Source organism: Chelonoidis abingdonii, chromosome 4, assembly GCF_003597395.2.
Source record: "Chelonoidis abingdonii isolate Lonesome George chromosome 4, CheloAbing_2.0, whole genome shotgun sequence".
NCBI lineage: Eukaryota > Metazoa > Chordata > Testudines > Testudinidae > Chelonoidis > Chelonoidis abingdonii.
Window position 1 is genome coordinate 70040228 of NC_133772.1, and position 22744 is coordinate 70062971.

Genomic DNA, 22744 nt, shown 5'->3' on the forward strand with positions numbered 1-22744 from the left:
ATTTTCCTCTAATCATCTTATTCACCTCTTAACTCCTACTCTCTCTTTAGTCAGGCTTTTTAATTAAATGTTGAACAATCAAGTCAATATGTCTCAAGCATTTGGAAATAAGTAATTTAATTACAGTATTAGTGTGTAGCCTGGAATGGCTACAGTCTACAGCCACTTACACTGATATCAGTGGTGTATAGCTGCACTTCAGGTGGTGTAAAATACACCTGCATTTATTACCAGTTGCAAAATCAGTGGTCATTTCTCAGAAACAAGCCCCCAAATTTTTAAAATTAATGGAAGTCCATTTTAAGTAACTGCTGATACTACTTCTAGTAGTCTGTGTGCCTATATTTATGCTTTTACAAGTATAAATATTTATAATTCATTTATGAATAATTTAAAAGATGTCTGATTTCTGAGCACAGGTTTTTTGTACACTTCTCTCACCTGGTTTGCAGGTTAACTTCTTTCTCCCAAACCATAGTTCTGGGAAGCTTCTACTTTCTGCAGATACTTCATTCAATACACACACTTACTCCTAGAACTATAGGGATTATAAGAGTCACCTGTTTCCATGGTTTAATGGAAGGAAACTGGTTTAATCAATTACAAAATTGATGTGATTTAGTTAAACAATAAGAGATTAAAGGCTTTAACTGACTAGTAAGTTTTTGGGCTAGGCGCAGTCCATAGTAAATAGTTCACGTGATTGTTGTGGAGCTAATATCAAGTCTTTCCATTTTCAGATCAGATATTCTTTTGATCGCTCCTTCTGTCAGCCCCTTCATGGTTTGGTTTACAGTGGGGATTTTAATTTGTTTCTATAAAGTAGTAAACAATTTGTTTCTAGTATTACATAAGTAGTCACTTGTGCTTATGTCACATTACTTACTTCAAAGCCTCTTTTAAAAAATAGTCACTGCAATGTTGTTATGGAAATATGAAAGAAAAATAAAGGGAGGGGTATGAGAGAGAAACAGAATTTCAGAAAGAATCATTGAAGGTTCAGAACAGCTTGTTGTTTTGACTTTTTATCTATATGAGGATTAAGGATTATGAAATGATTATTTCCATGTTGCAAAATGTGCATTTCCTCACACAACTGCTTATTTCAGTGTTTAGTTTTAAAAGGTAGTCATGAAAAATATGCCCAGGGTCAAACTGATTGCCATATGTGGAGTTAGGAAGGAAATTTCCCCCCAGTCAGGTTGGCAGTGACCGTGGGAGGTTCTGGTCATCTCCTGCGGGGTAGGATGCTAGTCACTTTCCAGGATTTTCTGAGTATATCTCACTTAATTTCCCTGCCATTGTGGAGACTTCAGGCATTGGTACACCTCAGTCTTCCTATTCGCTGCCCGTGACACACAATAGCCTGGTCTCCTGTGATCTGTAATACTTTGGTCTAATTTAGGTTGTTGGATTTAGCATGAGGGTGCTGCGTAGTGGCCTGTGATATATGGGAGTTCAGACTAGATCACCTAGTGGTCCCTTCTGGCCTTAAACTCTAACTAAATATAAAAAATGTTGAATATACAACATGTCGTCATTGTGATTTTTTAGGGTCGTCTTTTCGCATATCCTGATACTCACCGACACCGTTTAGGACCCAACTACCTACAAATACCTGTGAATTGTCCCTATAGGACTCGTGTGGCCAACTATGAGAGAGATGGACCTATGTGTGTGTCTGACAACCAAGGTATCCTGAAAAATACTTTTTAGAAAGTAATATATTTGCATTATGTATAGAGTCATTAAAATTGTTTGTTTTAATCTTGAAGATAGGCTGATTTTGTTCTGAAATGACCTATCACTTAGCAGGAGTAGTTGAAAACAAACTACTCTGAGCAGTGAAACACTAAAATACTCTTTTCGGTGTCTTTGTAGCAGTAAACAGACTGAATATATTCAGTTCCATATAGATTGTTTTCTAAATAACGAGGTTTACCTTTTTTCTAATTAAAGTGTAGTAGAAGTATGCAGAAGCTGCTCCTTAATAAGAACTTTACTAAATTTTCAGTCATGGATCCATAATATTTAAGTGCATATCATTGTTAATATCTGATCAATTTTTATCATTTATGCATAGAGATGTAGGTATAGACCTCAGTATTGATACAAAAATGGTTATAATTTATTCTTATGTTACTTACAATTGTTTTCATACATACAATGCTTGGAGAATATAATAGCTTACATGCTTATATTTAGTTGCTTATTTAATTACTGTAACTCCTCACTTACCATTGTAGTTACAGTCCTGAAAAATGCGATGTGAAGCAAAATGATGTTAATTGAATTCAATTTCCCCATAGGAATTAATGTAAATGAGGGGGTTAGGTTCTAGAGAAATTTTACACACACACAGAGTCTCTCTCTCTCTCTCTCTCTCTCTCTGTTTTAAACAAACAATTTAATACTGATACACAGTGATAATTGAAGCTTGGTTGAGGTGGAGGAGTCAGAATGTGGGATATTTCCCTTACTGCTAAATGATGAACTAGCAATTGGCTGAGCCCTCAAGGGTTAACTGTTCCACTCTACAAGGCAGCATGAATGGAGGGACAGGAGACATCACAGACAGAGACACACACGGGGTGGGTGTGTGATGTGTGTGTGTGAGAGAGAGAGAGAGAGATGCGCATTTCCCCTTTAAGTATACTGCCTTGTTAATAAAATCCCTCCTTATCTGTAAAGAGTTAAGAAGCTCAGATAACCTGGTTGACACCTGACAAAAAAGACCAATAAGGGGAGAAGATGCTTTCAAATCTGTGGGGAAAGGTTTTTGTTTTTGTTCTCTCGGAGTCAGCGAGGAACCCAGGCAGGGAAAATACATTTCCCGAAGCCATATCTGAACTAAGCATCTAATATTGCAGAAATAGTAAGTAATAGTAAGGAAATGCATTAAATTATCTTTTGTTGCAGCTTGTGAATTTTCCCTGTGCTAAGAGGGAGACTTATCCCTGTTTTTGTAACTTTAAAGTTTTTCCTGGAGGGGAAATCCTCTATGTTTTGAATCTTTTTGTTACCCTGTAAAGTTATCTTCCATCTTGATTTTACAGAGATGATTCTTTTATCTTTTTTTGAATAAATTCTTCTTTTAAGAACCTGATTTGATTTTTCATTGTTTTTAAGATCCAAGGGTTTGAGGCTGTGTTCGCCTGTACCAATTGGTGAGGATATTATTCTCAAGCCTTCCCTAGGAATGGGGGTGTAGGGCTTGGGGGAATAGGACTCCCAAGTGGTCCTTTCCCTGAGTCTTTGTCTAAATCTCTTGGTGGTGGCAGCATACTGTTCAAGGACAAGGTGGAATTTGTGCCTTGGGAAAGCTTTTAACCTAAGTTGGTAAAAAAAAAAATAAGCTTAGAGAGTCTTTCATGCGGGCCTCCACATCTATACCCCGGAGTTCAGAGTGAGGAAGGAACTCTGACAGGATGTGTTACCAGAACTATAAACCAAGGGGGGAAAAATGAGTCTCTTCCTCCTCTTTGCCAAGAAAACCCTTAGTTTAAACCCACACAAAGAATTCTAGAAATATCCTTCTTGAAGTTGATTTCCTATGTAAACACTCTGAAGTTTTCATGGTTTAAATTTGAAGGAGAATATTTGATTGGGAAATATTTTACAGAAGATATTAGTTACTTCCATCCTTTCCATGTTTAAGGTGAAAGAAAACCATTGCTTCTCAAATTCTTAAAATGGTATAAAATTGTTTTTGAGATATTTGCAGTTTTGCGTCTAAATGCAAGCCATCATATAATAACTGCCTGATCCATGGTTGTGTGAATAGTGAGATTTTATGTACAAATGTAACAAGATAATTCAGTGCTATAACTGGTTACTAAGAAGCCATTTTAATAAGTATTGATAACTAATTCTCAAATTAATATCTGGCATTGCTTAAGCAACTTGTTACCAAACTCAAAGACAAGAATCTTCTCTCCAAGAATGGTAAGAAAAAAAGACAATACCATCTGTGATGACCATTTAAGTTCAAAGACACTCTTAAGTAGGGATGTAAATACCATTTAAAAGCTAACCGTTTAAGCAAAATATTTTAATAGTTTAAATGGCTAACTGATCAAAGGGCCAGCTGGGGCTAGTGCAAGGGTAAGCAGTTAAGATGGGTTAACCGGTTAACATTTTACATCCCTACTGTTAAGAACTATTTAATTTTACAAAAATTACTTTCAGAGCTCAGAGGAAATAGTGCTTGGATTCATTTGAAAGGGAATTTCAACTTCTTGTAAGCCCTGGTGGAGTTCAAAGGATTAATCTAAAAAAATATGCTGAATAAAAAGTTAGAATTCTATCCTTAAAGATGTTCTGCTAATTTACCACCACGAAGACTAATGCAAAATAACCATAAAGTTGAAGAATTACAATCCTGCTGTATATTCAGTAGCATACAGCATATTCGTAAGATGAAGATAGATACTAAAATCATCAGACAAAGGTGTTAAGGTACTGAACTATGACTGATATCCGAGGCAACCAAGCCCCTGAAAGAGGGGTTGCCTTCCTCTACAGAAAGATAATGGAAAGGGAAGAGAGGTATAAATAAACCTCTCTGAACTAAAGGAGTAAAAGCAGAACTCAGTTCAGCACGGTTTGCCTCTTTATAAGCAAGCAGCAGCAGCAACAAGATAGCTGAGAAGGCAAAGAAGCCACAACGCACAGCATCAGGAAGAAACAGCCTCCCAATGCAGCACTGCTTCTGCCACCTAGACTTTAGCATCATTGGTGAGATGGAGATAACAAAAGCAGTGCCAAAGGATTTGCTTTAAATTTTTCCTGTAATAATTTTAATGGGATAGTGAAATGGTATTGTAATTTAAGGTATTAACAGCTTCTCTTGTTAAATGCCAGAATATTTAGACTATGTATTCCTAGAAAGGAACCATGAGCTGTCCTTGGTAAACTGCAAGAAATAATGGGATTTAATTTGAATGTAAGATTCTTAGTTTTCTTTCATTTTCCTGCATCAAAACTCTATCTTGACTGGCTTCTTTAAATTAACCAAGTCAAAAACTTTGATTTCATAGGACTTAGTTAAGATTACATAACTCTGCTCATTTATAAACTATTTAGGTTGTCCGTGATAAACCAAACAGGATTCATCAACCCCTAAACAGAATTTCTTTGTTCATGGTTATCCATGAGACAATAAGGCTATGTCTGCACTACAGTCCTTACAGCAGCAGAGCTGTACCACCGCAGCTGCCCCACTGTAAGGTCTCCTGTGTAGCTGCTCTATGCCAACAGGAGAGGTCTCTCCCATTAGCATAATTAAATGACAAGCAATGGAAGCTATGTCAACAGGACAGTGTCTCCCACCCACAGCACTGTCCACACCAGCGCTTTTGTTGGTAGTCATTATTAATAGATTCTTTTGTTTGTCTTTAATTGTGGTGTTCCCTAAGGAGTGATGAACCCCATTTGACTAAAATTGTGGGAGTAGAATCCCTGAATTGGTATTGAGAGACAATTAAGATATGGCCTACCATTTTTTGTTTTACTGGACTAAATTTAAGTAATTTTTGGGATAAAGGTAGTTGGTGCTCAACAATTTTAAACACCCGTTTTATCTCCCACAGGCCTTGATCCTACAAGATGCTGAGCATTCTGGCCCCTGATCCAGCAAAGCAGTCAAACACATGATTAACTGTTAGGAATGTGAGTGGTCCCATTGACGTCAGTGGTATATCAAGTAAATGGGACTACTCATAGGCTTAAAGCTAAGCATGTATTCAGGTGTTTTGCGACTGTGGTCAGAGCTCTCGGCATCTTGCATAATTGAGCCATTAAAAATGTGATGAGAGATCGTATGTGCAGGTGACTGAGCCTCCTTTTTGCACGGAACAGGTTCTCGTCACACAGGGAGTGGGGTTTAGATCCTGCCATAAGTTTTAATACCAGAAATTTTTAAGAAAACTCAGGAAATGAGAAATAGATAGATTCAAATTCAGACGTTAGAGCTGGTTGGAAAATTTTTGTTGAAAGTTTCCCTTCAGAAAACATCATTTTGACAAAACTGTGGGGTTGTGGGATTTTTTAAAAGAAATTTTCCACAAAAACAAATTTTCCAAAATAGAAATTTTTGTTTGCGGACATCATTTCAGAAAAATGGAAATATTGTTTCAAAACTAACTTTTTGTATATTTTTAGGTGCTTTATTTCATGACACCTGTAGTGATAGTGCTTAATGTGATTGACATTTGAAATACTCTTATTTTATTTTTTCAGAATTTCCATTTCACAGGAAACTTTGCTTTTATTCTGATTTAGAACAAAAACAAATGTTCAAAATTCCAAGTTTTGACCAACTATATCAGATACGCATTTCAGAATGCAGGACATTGTAACTGCTGAGCTATATCTTGTGCAGAATGTGAGGCAAAGTGTTGGCAATTGTTTTACAAAGAAAGCAAAGGAAATATAGGCATGATAGCAGGGTAAAAGGATTATCTAAATCAGTTTGAATATATTCCTTCAAGTGTGCTTTATAATTTCACTGTCTCCTAATCTAAACTAAAAGGCTGATATTCTGATCTTTTCTCTTAAAGGTGGTGCCCCAAATTATTATCCAAACAGTTTTACTGGTCCTGAAGATCAGCCCAGTTTGAAGGAGAGCCACATGTCTGTCGCATGCTGTGATGTGCAGCGCTTCAATAGTGCAAATGAGGATAATGTGTCTCAGGTAAACTATGTGAAAAGGACTTATTACATTGTCTGTCATGGAACTTGATTGTGTTATCCGGATGTGGGTTTTCCTTTGAAGCATCTAGCCTAAATTTAAGGACCATTCTGAGGAGGCTTTGAAAGATCTTTGCCAATTCATTTCAAGTATGGCTGCAAATTAATTGCAGTTAACTCGCGATTAACTAAAAGAAAAATTGTGATTAATCATGATTAATCACATTTCTAAATAATAATAGAATACCAATTGAAATTTATAAATATTTGATGTTTCTACATTTTTCAGATATATTGATTTCAATTACAAAACAGAATACAAAGTGTACAGTGCTCACTTTTTTTTTTAATTTGTATTTTTCAATTCACCTCGTACAAGTATATAGTCTGATCCTATTGTGAAAGTGCAGCTTACAAATATATGGAAGAATGCGGGTACAGAGCAGGAGACATACAGTTCTCCCCCAAGGAATTCAGTCACAAATTTAATTAACACACTTTTTTAATGCGTGTCATCAGCATGGAAGCATGTCCTCTGGAATGGTGGCTGAACCATGAATATTTAGCATATCTGGGATGTAAATACCTTGCAATGCTAGCTACAAAGGTGCCATGTGAATGCCAGTTCTCACTTTCAAGGGACATTGTAAATAAGAAGTGGGCAGCATTATAATTCCGTGTACGTAAACAAACTTGTTTGTCTTAGCAATTGGCTGAATAAAATATGGGACTGAGTGGACTTGTAGGCTCTAAAGTTTTACATTGTTTTTTAGGGGAATTGTGTAGCAAAAAAAAAAAATCTACATTTGTAAGTTGCAGTTTCACAATAAAGAGATCACATTACAGTACTTGTATGAGGTGAATTGAAAAATATTTTCTTTTTACAGTGCAAATACTTGTAATAAAAATAAAGTGAATACTGTACACTTTGTAATTGAAATCAGAATATTTGAAAATATAGAAACCTCCATACATTTATAATAAATTTCAATTGGTATTCTGTTATAGTTTAACACTGCAATTAAATTGCAATTAAATTGCAACTAATTGATATGCTTTTTAAATCTTGCAATTTAATCAAGATTAATTTTTGGATAGTTTGACAGCTGTAATGTCATGGACTGCTTTGAGTTTGACTGCCCAGCAAACAAACTGTGGTTCCTCTCAAATTCTTCTTGCACAGCACTTTGTTCAACTCACCAGACATGACGTGTTCAAATTTTCATGTACATGCCTTTGAGACTGAAGCATGCAAAATTGCACCTGCAAAAGAGAGATGACCTCTTTTATTGCAGTGTGATACCAAGAGAATATGAAGTCCAGTATTTTACCAGGAACGTATTTCTCCATATTTCATCACTTTTCTCTAGGTATCTTGGTAACACTACCCCTACTCTTAAGTACCTTTCCTTTAAAATACTGTCATTTCAGAGAACCTTTAAAAATGTTTCTTTACACTATGTAATGCAAATAGTCAATTTTTCGGGCCAACCTGAACACTAATACCCAGATGCAAAATTTAGCCCTGATTTTTTTCCAAGCTTGATGTAATTAGTTTTTGCGGATACCTAAACTATAACATTCATATCACACTGTGTTAATTGGTTCCAACAGAACTGAATTACATTGATATATAAGATAATGAAAGTAATTAGACAAACAGCAGTGAACACCAAATTTGTGACATACTGCTAGAAAGAGTGTTGCCAGTACATTTGCAAATCTCATTCATACATTTTTTTACAGATAGTGTCATAAAGGAGAAATATGTAATTGAAAGATACAATTGTAACAGTTACTTCCTGAAATAGTCTAATTTTAGAAACTGGAAGAGTAGTTAAAATTGATTTGTCTTGTAAAGCAGATGTAAAATTTCAAAATTTTAATTTTGTAAAACTGTCCAGCAGAATAGTGGTAATGGTTCTAGGAAGTAGAATGGCTGCATCTTTAATTTAATATTGATTTGGAAGTGCTACTTTCATCATCAGCATGTCCTTCTCTTTGCCTCTTTCTTATTTCTTCCCTCATCTAAAAACTTGAACTTGTACATCATGGCAGGAAGCAGTTTGAATGTGCTAGGAAAATACGAACCAGTATTTCATGCTTTCTTGTAATAGTTTAAAGACCTAAGCTTTAACAGTTTAACTATTATTAATGAAGAGCTTTTGATGGAATCAGTTTAAAAACTGGCCTTGCCTTGCATAAACTAAACTACTAACTTTGATCTTAAGGTGAGAGTGTTCTATACCAAAGTGCTGAAAGAAGATGAACGCCAAAGACTCTGTGAGAACATTGCTAGCCATCTTAAAGATGCTCAGCATTTCATCCAGAAGAAAGCTGTAAGTACAGTAAAAGCTTTATCTGGTGTGTTGGGGAAAGAGGGGGTGCCAAGTCATCAAAAATTCCGGTTAACTAAGAGTTATACTTATCTATGGAGAGAGGGAGTTTGAGTGCAGGAGGGGGCCTAGGATTGGGGCACAGAAAAGAGTGCGGGGCACAGGCTCTGGGAGGGAGTTTTGTTGTGAGAGGGGACTGGGGTAGGAGTGGTTTCAGCATGCTGGATCTGGGCAGCACTCACCTTGGAAAATTCTCCATAACTGCATCATATCTTTCTGCTCCTAGACAGACGAGCGGCCAGTCGACTGTGCTCCCTGCCTCTTCCTGCAGGTGCTGCCCCCACATTTGCCATTGTCCACGGTTCCCAGCCGATGGGAGCTGTGGAGCCATTGCTCGGGGTGGGGGCAGCACATGGAGCCCCAGCGGCTGGTCCTCTGCCTAGGAGCAGTAGGGACATGATTCCCGCTTCGGGGGAGCCACACAAAGCCAGGAAGGGAGCCTGCTGGCCCCACGCTAACCAGGCTTTTAATGGATACCGGAAATGCTGGTTTTAGAGCTTTCTGGTTGGTAAAGTGCCAGCTAACACAACTTTTACTGTAGGATCTTACTGTGTTAGCTTAAATCTAGCTTCTGTTGGTGTGTTACAGTATTTCAGTTGATCAACAAATTTGGGAATGAAAAGAGAGGGTCAGAAATTGTATTTTTGGAGAATAAGGTGATCTGTTCTTTATTTTATGTGAAAAATGACCAGTAGAGTGTAAAGAAGAAACATTTTTTTTACATCATTAACAAGGAGAATGCTAAAGCTGGCAGCATGATGAGCTGACACTTTCAAAACACAAATGTGGAAGTATAGTGATTTGTGCTTCCTGTATTGTGGGGTGGGCTAACAGAATTGTAAAGGTATTAAACTGCACAAGTGCTTTGCACTAGGTATTTAAAATAGTGATATCTTACTCAAAGCAAAACAAAAACAAAAAAACCCAACCACCCTCATTTGGTCAAGGCCATAAAGGTTTTATTTGGAGGATGAAAATTCCCCAAAATTTAACTTCACTGAAATATCCAGGAGAGTAGCATTAATGGTGCTAAGAGGAAGAATGGCTTCATCATCTCCAATGGAAAACACCTTTGCAATGTTTGTTTAATTTGCAGTAAATCAGGATGTTGTCCTAGGTGACTTAATACCTATCATTCACTCCTTGCTACCCGGTCTATTGATACGAACTGGTGCTTGATTTTGGGGACTTGTTGATGATATTTCTTATTAGATATTGCATATTGATGGCAGGCTTTGGAATTGGCAAGAACCAAGCATGAAGGTGAAACTGAGAAATTGTTCATGCCATGATTTTCCTTACTATTTCAGGTGAAAAACTTCACTGATGTTCATCCTGAGTATGGTGCCCGTATTCAAGCTCTGCTGGACAAATACAGTGCTGAAGCTGGCAAACAGGTGTGTTAGGGATGGTTTCTTTCTAGTTAACAAGGCTTTAATTGGCTGAATACCTTAACTTTGTTTCATGACTCTCTACCTTGATGGAATATAATTGAGGTTTTTTGTTTTTTTTTTTAAACTTGGAGGTAATTCAGTGTTTTGATAGTCAGACAATGAGATAATTACCATTAATTGCAATGATAATTGGTACAAATTAGTTGATGCATTACAAGGATTGAATTTAGTGGTTTTATATTTCATGCATATACTTGATACGCTAGTTAGCTTAACGCATGATAACCTTACCTCTAAAATTGCATAAAGGAAAAGGGATAAAATGGCAATTACTAAACAAAATGTTTCACTTGTGCTGTTTACTAAATAAGCACTGGTTAATTTCTTTAAAATGTTGATTTAACTGCATTCACATTTAAGAAACTTCTTAGTAGAATTTGCCCTAAATGTGTTTTTCATAGCCTAATTAATTTCATGTTGCTTTTAGGATGTGATTAGAACGTATACACAATCTACACGTCCAGCATCTCCAAAGGAACGATCTAATCTGTAATCTGGTTGCTACATGCATTTGGTCCATCCATGGATTTTACATCCACCTAACTGGAGTATAAGCTGTCAAAGATGTTAACAAATGTAGCAGATATCTGCACAAGATATAAATGCTTTTCAGGCTTGATGCAGTAATACAAAGTGTCTATTCTTATGTCTGCAATCAAGTGATTGACTGACTAATAATTTAGTACCTTCTAACACTAAGTGCTCTAGGCTGGTAATGATTTTATGCAGATCTCTCTTCAACATTTTTGTTTAGTTTTGGAAATTAACTCAAAATACTTAAATGAAAAGATTGTGTTTCAATTGGTTTTTTGAGATAAGGACCCTAATTTCTGGCTAAACTTCTGAAAACAACTTATAAATACTGTGATTATCAATATAGGTGAACTAATAGGGTGTTCAAGCTGATAGAACTTCACTTGATTTTGTCACAAATAAATTGCCCAGTATGTGTAATGTGAGCATTACAGTTAAAAAAATAAATAAATTGCAAGAAGTAAAGGAACCCATATACATACAGTAACTTTCTTGCTTAACTCTAGTTTCCTGTAGTACAATGTATCTGTAAGTTGTTAATTCATATCCAGGTGGAACAACAACTGAAAGCTAAAGTTGGTTTTGCTTACTTATGAAAATATCAGGTTGGGTATATTTTATGCAAGGGAGGTAGTGATGAAAATAGTAATTTTGTTTCTAATCATTTAAAGTTTAGATTTTTACAATAAAATTGCTTGCAGTTAACCAAATGTGGCACTTTTTTTTTTTTTTTTGGCTATAAGTAGTTGAACTGCAGATAACGGTTACTAAATATACCACCTATCAACTACTTTCTTTTGAATAAATGTTAGTTGTCCAGGAGACTAAGGAAACAGTTTTCAGAATCCAGTACAATTTTTTACCTTTGCCAGATACTAGCTCTGCTAATTTATTTAAGTTTGTATAAATCTCTCTTACGGGCTCAGTTGGATATATTACTTACCTGCCCTAAGCCTGTAGAGCTGCTGTGTACTATTCTAGTTCGAACTGGCTGCATTTCAGTGGTGAATGAAAAGGCCCAATTCTGTTTTCATTTAAGTCAGTTTGGAATTTTATTACTGACCTCAGTGGGCCCAGGACCATGCCCAAAGCTTGTGTCTCAGGTGAATTCTACAAGAGCCTTTGGAATCTTTTGGGATGAAAGGTGTTCCATATTGGTATGCAAAATGTAATCTGGACTTTTAGCAGTTTCCTGTAACATAGTGGCATTATCTTCAAATCTTTTTGAGTGTATTTTAAGTAATCTGATTCTGTTAAACATGGACTATGTAGAAATTGTTACATTTAAAACAACACTAAGGGCAATGGTTAAACCAAGAATCCTGGAGATGCAGGAATGAAGCTGCCACTGTCAGCTGGTCTTCCTGTCTCTCTTCCTTGCTTCCTTAGTGAATGGCCACCATGTGCACGTGGTTATCCAAATACCAGTTCCACAATACCATCACTTCGGAATGAATTGTAGTGTGTATTTTCCTTCTTGGCCATTGGTGTTGCCTATTAGCACTTGAATCACATGACCCATCAGTGACAGTGAAAAGAATTTGAGCCCAACAATTGGCTTTGTTCTGGATATGTTGGAAAGTCCACATATTCTGACTTCTTGGTAATGTGGCTTCTTGGCGTAGAATAAAAGCATTAACTACAATAGTTATATAGGAGTTGATTACAAGCAGCCCAATAATAATGATCACTGTTTAAAAAACAAAACACCCAAGCTGTGCACAAGAAGCTGATATGTTTCAAGATTCCAAGGGCTGATGGTAGAGGATTATTTTTTTTCAAAACTATTAAAGCCCTTTCATATCTTCCTTATCAAGACTTGTTCAGCTTTCATTGTAAACAAGTACCTGCAAGCATGTCCAGATTTCCCTTTTATTCTGTCTCAGATGCCTAAAGTTAATATGGCATGTTACTACATTTTAATTTGGGCTTTACTCAGCATTATAAAATATGTGAAAATTCCCCATAGAAAGAAAAATCAATGAGGGTTTGGATCCTACTCTTAAGTACACAAGCACCCACTGATACACATTGTGTCTGGAAACTAAAGGGCAGATAGTTCAGAAACTGCTCAGGTCTCAGTTCATTGGCAAAACACTAGTATGCTCTTTATCACACTCAGTGAACTAGAGCACTTCTGATTTTGTAGGCAGCAGTGACTTAGCAGGAACTCTGCTAGGCAGAGCTTGCAAGGACCTGAGTTTTTCTTGGCTAAAAGCCACTCTGTAGATCTTACACATACATTGTAAAAGCAGTGGCTGAGGTAAATGGGAGTTGCAAGTATTAAGCATTTCTGACTGTCAGGCCTTTAGTGTCTCAGGCTGGATACACAAACAGAGGAACCCAAAACTAATGGAAGTTTCAGAAATTTTTTTTCAATTGACCTTTTCAAAATTACACAGTGGCAGTGCTGTCAATAGAACCCAAGAGTTCTGATTATCATTCCCTGTTCTAACTATTACTCCACACTGTGGCTGTAAACTAACTACAGTTTATTTCAGAGGGGAAAAAAATGTACTTAGCAGTAGGGCAATCCCTCTCCTATTTAGATCAATAGAAATTTTGCCATTGATTAAAACAGGAGCTGGAAGAAATGCTCCGTCTTTCCTTAATAGACACAGTATTCTGCTTGCACCTTTCTCTAGCTGTCACCGGTTGAATTCATACAACTCACTGTTTTACATAAATTGATGATTTTCCAAAAGTATTAAGATAGGAATAATGTGAAAGTTTCACTAGAACCACTTGTTCAAGTTCTCTCTTGAGGTTAAATTTATAATTTCATACTTGATCTGTTTTTAAAGGAGTGAGGAGACATGGAGTCTCTGGTTCAAGGTTATATTATTTAACATTTTATATTACAATAAGATATCAAAAGAAAAGACTTAATCAATCCATTATTATTAGTTTAAATATCACAGCCCTAGCTTTAGCATTTTTCTACCATTTTTAGCCTATTCACTGCACTGTCTCCATAATGAATGGAGAAAGGTTTGGTAGCCCGTGAGAGCTTTTGCTGAAGGGAAAAAAATTATATTTTTACTTTCTAAACCCTCTCTAATGCCCAGAATATGAGAATTACTGTTCTTGACATGTTTTTGAGATTTCCCTCAGTTTTTCCTAATACTACTTCAATCTTGTTTCAGGGAGGATTCTCTTTTAATCTCCTTTGTTTCAATAGCAGCTCATTTTCTAAGAAAAATCTGGATTCAGTGTTCCACAGATACTGTGTGACATCCCAAAAGGTTTATTCCAATGACTATTCTTCCATTACTATTTTGTAGTTACACAACTCCTCATTTCATTCTTTGCCTGTTTACTCTTCCTATAATCAGCTTTTCTGTTTATCTGGCAGTTATTTACTCTGTGAATCATCATTTTTTGCTCCATATACAAACAGAACCCTATGCTCTTTTTGTACATAGAAGAGCAACCTGTGTAAATAGTAGATAGATAGGGATAGAGACCCTGGCTTGGGAAGGGCATAGTGGAAGGGAGTCTGTTGCACTCTAGTTGCATAGGAGGGAAAGCTTGCAACTAAATCTCCACAAGAAATCAAAAAGTTTCTAGTTGTGGTGCGTCTAGACAAAGCACTGGTCTCATACGTTGACCAGAATGAGCAACTAAGGCAATGTCTGCAGTAGTAGAGAGAAAGAGAGAGCGCGTGAGCCTGGAGCAGAGCGCCTGGTGCAAGGCTTGAACCAAAGTCAGCAAAAGCCATGCTATGAGCAAAAGGCCCGATCATAAAGCAAATGCTTGCTTACAAGTTCACTGTCTGGTACAGGAACTTGGCAAAAGCACTGAGCATTGCAAAAACACAAGCACTCCTAAGAAGTACGAGGCACAGAGTATTCATGTATACATTCGAGAAGGTTAGTACAGGTACACCCCTACACAAACACAATCATAGGAGAAAGTTCAGGAACACACTGACCCCTGTGTAAAACAAGGATTGGAGGACAGGACAGGATGATGGATGAAAATGTTTTGTTTGAACTAACAGATACAAGGTGTAGGGTTCGTAACTAACCACATCAAGAGTGTAATACGTAACTTGTTTGTATCAATGTATAAAAGAGAAATCATAGGAGGGATACCTTGGTCCAGCAGAAAGGGGGAAGCAGAAAGTCCCACTGCTGACTGAGTTGAGTCCATTGTCATGGGCATACATGCATTAGTGTACCCTTAGAGCTTATTAGGCACTGGTACCAGGCTTCATCAGCAATAAGCCTGGCCGAGTGCCTTTGCCATCAAACCAAGTCTGGCCTTTCTGACCTGTACTACTGAGGTCCGCTGAGCTGGCTGTGTTCACAGCCGATGCACTATATGGAGAGAGCACGCACACACCAACTGACAACACTGCCCAAAACAAAACCCATGATAGCAAGTCTCAGAGCCCAGGTCTAGAGTCTTAGCCTTGTAGGGCTCATACTATAGCACTAAAAATAGCAGTGTAGATAATCCTGTCTGGGCTCTGAAGCCCACCCCTATTGCCAGGTTTCAGAGCCCAAGCTCCAGCCCGAATGGGAACCTCTATGCTGCTATTTTCAGCACCACAGCACAAGCCCGAGTCTGTAGAGACTTGCTGCGTCAGGGTTTTTTAGTACTCCCTCCCTTCCCAGCATAGACATACCCCAAGAAGTCAGGGAAGAATAGTGCCTACAAAAAAACAGATGTTGGCGTTACACTAGAGCCTAGAGGTAGAGTTCACAATGGGACTTCAGCCACAACACTCAACATTTAGGCACTTACGGCATTGACAAAAGCCACACTCAGCTGCTGCATAACCCCATAAGTGCCTAAAGTCTATAGATGCATAATTTTCTGCCATTAAAGTCCTCATGGCTCCTAAATTTAAGTAGCAGGCATGCACACAGCTGCCTATATCCTGTCACCACCCAGAAGCTCAGTGTCAAACGGATGCCTATGACCCAGCAGAATTCACAAACAAGCCATTCACCTGCCTCTCTTATCTTTGGAACCTAATCCAGGAGATGTGTTCTGAGCACATCTAAACCCACACAAAACAACCAGAGGAGGTGGTGCCCTCCTGGAACTTTTAGTGCAGTGGTTAGAGCAGTCACCCAGGAAATGAGAGAGCTGGGTTCAGTATCCTCTGCCTGATGTGGAGGAAAGATTTGAATTTCGGTCTCTGTTTTTGAAGCTCTTCCACTTTTTACAAATAATTAAATATTCAGTAGAGCAGGAGGACTGGCACCTAGGCCAGAATCCTTTGTTCCTGTGAAGCTGGGCTGGGTTTGTCCCATACCAGCCCTGATGAGGTGTGAATTGCCTCTCTGTTCTTGGGGAGTTTTTGTCTGGGCTTGCTTTAAGCCATGAGGATACATTTTCAGCCTCATAACTATATACATGAACTGTATACTATAACCTTACTGTAACAATTATTATAACATCACTATAACAACCATGCTCAGTGCATCATGAGCCTTCCGAAGACACCCAGCATGACAACCGTTGATTGGATACTACACAGTCATTCTATAAAGATGAACATGGGGGTGTAGGGTGTTCCCCTGAGGTACAGAGCATCACAGTGGGCATCAATACTGGGATGTTAGTTGATTGGTGATGTGGTGTCTTCCACTTCATGCGTAAGTGACAGGAAACCAATATGTGACCTGCAATTACAGCTTTCAGTCTTCAAGGACCCAAAAGCCTTAAGAGCAGTGGACACACACACATGCTGCATACTCCAGTGCCTTCTTACACAGTAAAACTCAAAATAATGCATTCATTAGACCTATGTACCTTCACCCCTCAGTTTACTTAAGGTAAGTGTAATCTAATGTAAAGGTTGAAGTCCTCCTGGACTATGATTTTTGTTTACTGGAGAGAATCACTGATTAAAGACGACAAAATTGCAGATTCATGGCTCAACCTAACAATATGCTGCACACCCTTAACTCATTCAGATCAGTAAAAGTTGGTTGTGAACTGCACCGTCCTTCTGTATAGAAATCTAAAAATCTTAAACATTGTCAAATTGATTTTATGACTGATTTCAAAGACATTCCAGTATCTGAGTTCCTTTGAAATAGCATGTTCCAATTCATTTATTTACTTATGTATTTTAATTTAAGGGGTTTTCTGTTCCCTTGTGTAAGTATGTATATGCATAAAGGCCTTTTCATCCAGAGAAAAGACTGACTGATGACATGACTGTCATGGTGAAATTGTGGGGGAAGAGTGTGCTGTCAAAGTACACTTTGGTTTAGGTGAAGGTGCTCTGGGCCCAAAGCTCTGGTATTCTGGGTCTGATCTCACCTCTTCTACTGAATGCTTTTAATATTTCTGTATACTTCATAGTTACTATCTCTATTCCAGAAGCAATTCTTATCCCCCTATTTTCCAAAGAAGGTAACTAAGAAGCTGCAGGAGGCACTTCAGATAGAGCTGGAAATAGATCCTGGTCTTTAATGTGGCAGTTTGAAATGTGAAGTACAATGCTTTTCACAGTGACTGCCAGATCTATGGCTATCACACTCTTTTCCCTGACTGAGGAGCAGAATCCAGACACCCTTCTAACCAACGTTCTCACAAATAGCCGTATAACCCACTGGCAAAGTGTGTGTCATGTCCCTTCCTAGTGGCTGGCCACATAGGACGTAAGACAGCCTTCTTCTCTCAATTGCTTCTTTAGCTCAAGTAGAAGAGGTCTGATTAACTTTTCATATATATAGTTTGAAAAAAAAAAACAACCAACCATTTTGCTTAGGCTCATTTGGCAGTTCAAAGATAAGAAGCACCTTTCAGCAACAGCTGTTCATCATTTCTAAGTTTCATGGCACAGAACACTTGAATGATAACTTGTTAGATCTGTTATTGCATGTTGATTCTCTCTATAGAAGTCCAAAAATCTGTGTAATTGGAATGGGTCTTGTAGTGATCTTCCTATTTCAAATAGGAATCAGTCTTGAATGTTAGTGAGATTAGCCTTGATTCTGGAAGCAACTTTTCCTATAGCTTCAAGAACTATTCTGTGTATTCAGGGTAACTTTCACTGTACTACATTGCTTAGCTAATAGTCATCATATAGGAGTTACATTGTTACTTCCACTGGTGCAACTCTTGGTTTTTTGTTTTAAATTAGAAGGTGGTAGCCTTGACCCTGGGGCTGGGAATTCAGTGGGAGATAAGCTTAACATCACGACAGTAGGGCCATGGGGCCCTTTTCTTATTAAGATGTAGTTTTCACTGATGATATGGTTCACTTGGATCAAGAGAGGATTCCCAAGAGAGTTGTACATGCCAAAGGAACTTGGGGATTTATAAAAAGCAGCTAGGGAAAGCCAAAGAATCAAGAGCAATCAAGTCTGTGTAATAAGCAATGAGGCAACATTGTAAAAAATGATAGAAAAGGATAATAATAAATATACAATGTAAGACCCAACCCATTTGCAATAGCAACTTTAGGGGAACCTGTAGCAACATGGCTAAGTCTGTATAGTGCACATGATTTGGCAGTGTTGTAAAGTTGAATTAAAGCCTTGAGCTTTATTCCAGTTCCAACACAGTTAGATCTCAGCCACATGACAAGTTTCTACCATATTGTAACTGGGTAACATAATGTGGGTGTATGTGAAATGTAGATAAGCCCTTAGGATGTATGTTGAAAATTATTTTGCTGAAACTTTGCACTGATACCCATGCAGTTAGTTTTCTAGTACAAAGCAACAAAATAAAACTACTACATAAAAGACTCTAGTGGCAGTTGGCTCAAGGAGGCCTGCTACACAGTAAAGGAGACTATTTGTCAATCCATAAATTACAGTATGATCCATTTCACTAGTTGGTACAACTTCACTCTGTACCTTGAGAGAAAGGAACTAACAGACATAGCTTGACCTGTGAAATTGTACGTAAGCTCATCTAAGGAAAGCTAACACACAGTATCTTGGTACTTAGTTAATATCCATATGACTTTGGTTATGATGACCCTTTCCATTATTATAAAAGGTGTGGCATTGGTCATTTTAGATCATCCCTGGAGTCTAATGACATATAGACCCGATTCTGGGTTCTCCTTTTCAGGAGCCTTTGGCAATTTTGAAATGGTTCATATCAGCAAATATTGTAATGCAAAAGTATTCAAGTACATTGAAAAAGAACCCCAATTGCTATTTGATACTCCACTATTGGTAAGGCTGTGTAATTAGCGTGGGGGTAGCAGATGACATTTTAGATAGAGATAGCAATTTATCACATAAATATCTAAGTTCTAATATGCATTTATCATGCACCCATTGACTGCCATATCTGTCCTCTGCCCACTCTTTCCCCTGGATTTATTCTAATATTTCAAAACTCAGTTTAAGCAGATAGAAAACACATCAACTTTTCAGATAAATGTCTCAGGCCTATGTCATGGGATTGAAAGCTTTTCCAAAAGAACATTTTTTTTCTCTGCAGATTGATTCAGCATTAGCCTTAGGAGCTGCTTGTGCCTATTTTCACATACAGGCAACTTAGGTCCACCTTATCTTTATCTTCTACAAATTCCCTGAGTGGCAATGACAGGGCTATGCATTCAAGGATTACAATATTTTACCTACCAATTCTCTGCGTTTGCTGAAGTCTTCCTTCTTATTATCCATTGTCTTTATTCACTGTTTTTCTTCTGCTGTTTTCCCTCTTACCATTTCATGATCACTTGCACCCAAGCTGCCTTCCACCTTCAAGTTCTCAACTAGTTCCTCCCTGTTTGTCATAAACAAATCCAGAGTAGCCTCTCCCCACGTCACTTAAATATTTTTCTGGATTAAGAAGGGAGAGCTCACCGCCTTGTAGAAGCCGCCCCACTGATAGAACCAACCAGGCATATGAGAGGGCTATGGCTGCCTTCCCTCCGCTGCAGGCTTACCATCCTTTCAAACAGATTGCATGAGAAGCATATTTGTGGGGAAGTGGGTAAAGAGTAAGTGAATATAAAACAGTATTTATTTCTCCATGATACTTTTTTCATTTTTCTCATAGTTCCAACCTCTCATCCTCTAAGCTAGCTCTTTCTCAGCCATTACCCTCCCATCTAGCTGACTCACTAATTCACCCATATCCCCATTCACCAATTGGCTCCATTCAACCCTGCACTCATTTCTGCTAATCCAACCATTCCCTTCCTTGCTCAGATCCTCCCTAACACTGCAGTCCTCTCCAACTCAGTAACAATCTCCCCGAACCCATTTCCCCCTCCTCTTGCTTTTTTAAATTTTCCACAGCTAGAAGGCAAACATTCAGTTCTGAACCCTCTGCTACTTGAGAACCCCAGCTCAGACCACCCCATATGCCTCCCTCCCAACAAAAAACTCTCCAACTCTCTCAGAAAATCCATCTGGTGGCTCAGAATCCTTCCCCCTTCTACCTGACACCCCTTCCAGGCTCAGGATCCCCCCACAGCTGTGAAAGCTCTTCCTCTCACCCAAACTGAGAAAAAAAAAACTTACCTATTGCTGGGCCTGGTATTCCCAGAGCAGGGCAATAGGGAGAGACTTTTGCTGCAGGCAGTTAACAAACATGCAGAAACCACCACAGTTTGTCTCTAGGGGGCTAATTTGAATTAACTCATTGAAATCTGCTGTGCTCTGCTTCTTCCTCTGCTGCCTGCAGTCTATTGCTGAAGAAAGGACTTCTGGTTTGCTAAAGTCTACCTTCTTGTAGTCAACTGTCTTTATTCTGTTGTTTTCCCTCCTACTATTCCTTAGGATCATGAACTCTACCATTTCACGATCACTTTCAACCAAACTGCCTTCCACTCTCAAGTTCTCAGCTAGTTCCTCCCTGTTTATCAGAAACAAATCCAGAATAGCCTCTCCTTTAGTAGAAGCAGCAAAGAGTCCTATGGCACCTTATAGACTAACAGACGTATAGGAGCATGAGCTTTCATGGGTGAATACCCATTTCGTCAAATGCATCCTATGAAGTGGGTATTCACCCACGAAAGCTCATGCTCCTATATGTCTGTTAGTCTATAAGGTGCCACAGGACCCTTTGCTGCTTTTACAGATCCAGACTAACATGGCTACCCATCTGATACTCTCCTGTAGTGAGAGCTACAAGTTCCCCAGGTAGAAACTCCCCAAACTAGTGCAAGCTCCAACCTCTCTAGCAGTCTTCTATTGGCAGCAAATAGTAATGCACCCCACAGTGCCTCAATACACAGTCTTCAGAAGTGTCTTTAACATGGCTTTCAGCTGTGGCATTATTAATGGTCTTAGATAATGATTGGCCTAAGCCAATTTACACAAAATGGAGGGCTCTGACCCACACATATAATCTCAGCTCAATTATCCCTGTGTGCTGATTGTTGAGACATGGCTGTCATGACAAGTTCCATGTTGGCTTCAAGTACTTAACAACACCCTCTCCTCTAGATCTTTTTTTTTTTTGGTCCCTGCGCTTGTAGCTGTTTCCCTGCTTTGCTTTTTGCGTATATATAGAAACACAGCTGATTGCAGCAAATCCCTTCCTTCCTGTTCCCCACTGCTGCTCTCCCTCTAACAAGAAGTGTAGCTTACATGTTCTTTACTGAGTGTACACATGCAATAGAGTGTGGAGACTTATATTTAGAAATGACAAAATGAAAAGAAGCCCTAGAAATTTCATGAATGAAAATGCAAATGTAAATATCTTTAAAAAGCATTAGCCAATTTTTTGTCAAAATTGTAGTATCTATTGTTTTTTTTTTTTAATTTAAAGGGCTGGGTTTCTGTTATGCTGCTCAGAATGTATTTATTTCCCTACCAATATTCAGATTTTCAAAGTGGCATATATAAGGTAGAATTTGGCACACAATCTGATAGTTCCTAAGTTTGCTGTTCTGATTTCTATGATACTTTCTAGCCAATTTTGCTGTATTATAAATTGTAATTAACATCACGTCTTTGTTATATTGCTTTCAAACTGATGAGGACATCAAAAACCTTTGTATCAAAGAAGCAGGAATATCAGTCCTTTATAATCATTACAGATTGTGAGATCTTTACAATGTTATCACCAGTGAAAACTATCCATCTTGGAGTCTCTACTTCAGGTCACAATATCTGAGACAGCAGAAAAATTACTATTTAATCTCTTTGATTTAACAAAGGTAACACTGATACAAATGTATGTAGTATATTGCATTTTAATACAATTCTGCAAATAACTGAAGCTATTTCATTATAAGCAATAAAATCATAAAATCATAGAATATCAGGGTTGGAAGCGACCTCAGGAGGTCATCTAGTCCAACCCCCCGCTCAAAGTAGGACCAGTTCCCAACTAAATCATCTCAGCCAGGGCTTTGTCAAGCCTGACCTTAAAAACCTCTAAGGAAAGAGTTTCTATCACCTCCCTAGGGTGTTAATCTAGTGTTCTGTTACCATATCCTGTCTGCTGGTGTAAGAATTTGCCCATATTCCAACCCCGAGGAGGTCGAGATGAAGATAATTCGTGTCCTTCAGTAGCTGTCCTAATATATGGGTGCCCCTGCGAAGATTGGCCGGGGGTCAGAGCAATAAACCTGGGACATGAAAACTCCTGAGTCAATCCCTCCCTTTATGGTTTACTTAAAAAATTGGTCACGTTCTGCTAGAATTCATTTGAGTTCTATTTGCGGGCAAAGTGTACTAAGAACCAGGTAGATTCAGAGAGCACAGCTCTGCCTGTGTCTGA

The 22744-nt window shown here is 38.2% G+C and overlaps 1 protein-coding gene across 2 annotated transcripts in view; it reads left to right on the forward strand.

The window, feature by feature from the left end:
• The window catches only part of CAT (catalase), a 31463-nt gene extending 19679 nt beyond the window's left edge, over window positions 1-11784 (forward strand). For both annotated transcript variants that reach the window (XM_032770672.2, XM_032770673.2), the window contains 5 exons: window positions 1555-1693; window positions 6561-6694; window positions 8922-9029; window positions 10397-10483; window positions 10968-11784. In XM_032770672.2, the coding sequence (XP_032626563.1) occupies window positions 1555-1693; window positions 6561-6694; window positions 8922-9029; window positions 10397-10483; window positions 10968-11033 (534 nt within the window). In that variant the 3' untranslated portion in view covers window positions 11034-11784. The remainder of the gene's footprint in view (window positions 1-1554; window positions 1694-6560; window positions 6695-8921; window positions 9030-10396; window positions 10484-10967) is intronic.
• Window positions 11785-22744: the final 10960 nt, after the last annotated feature.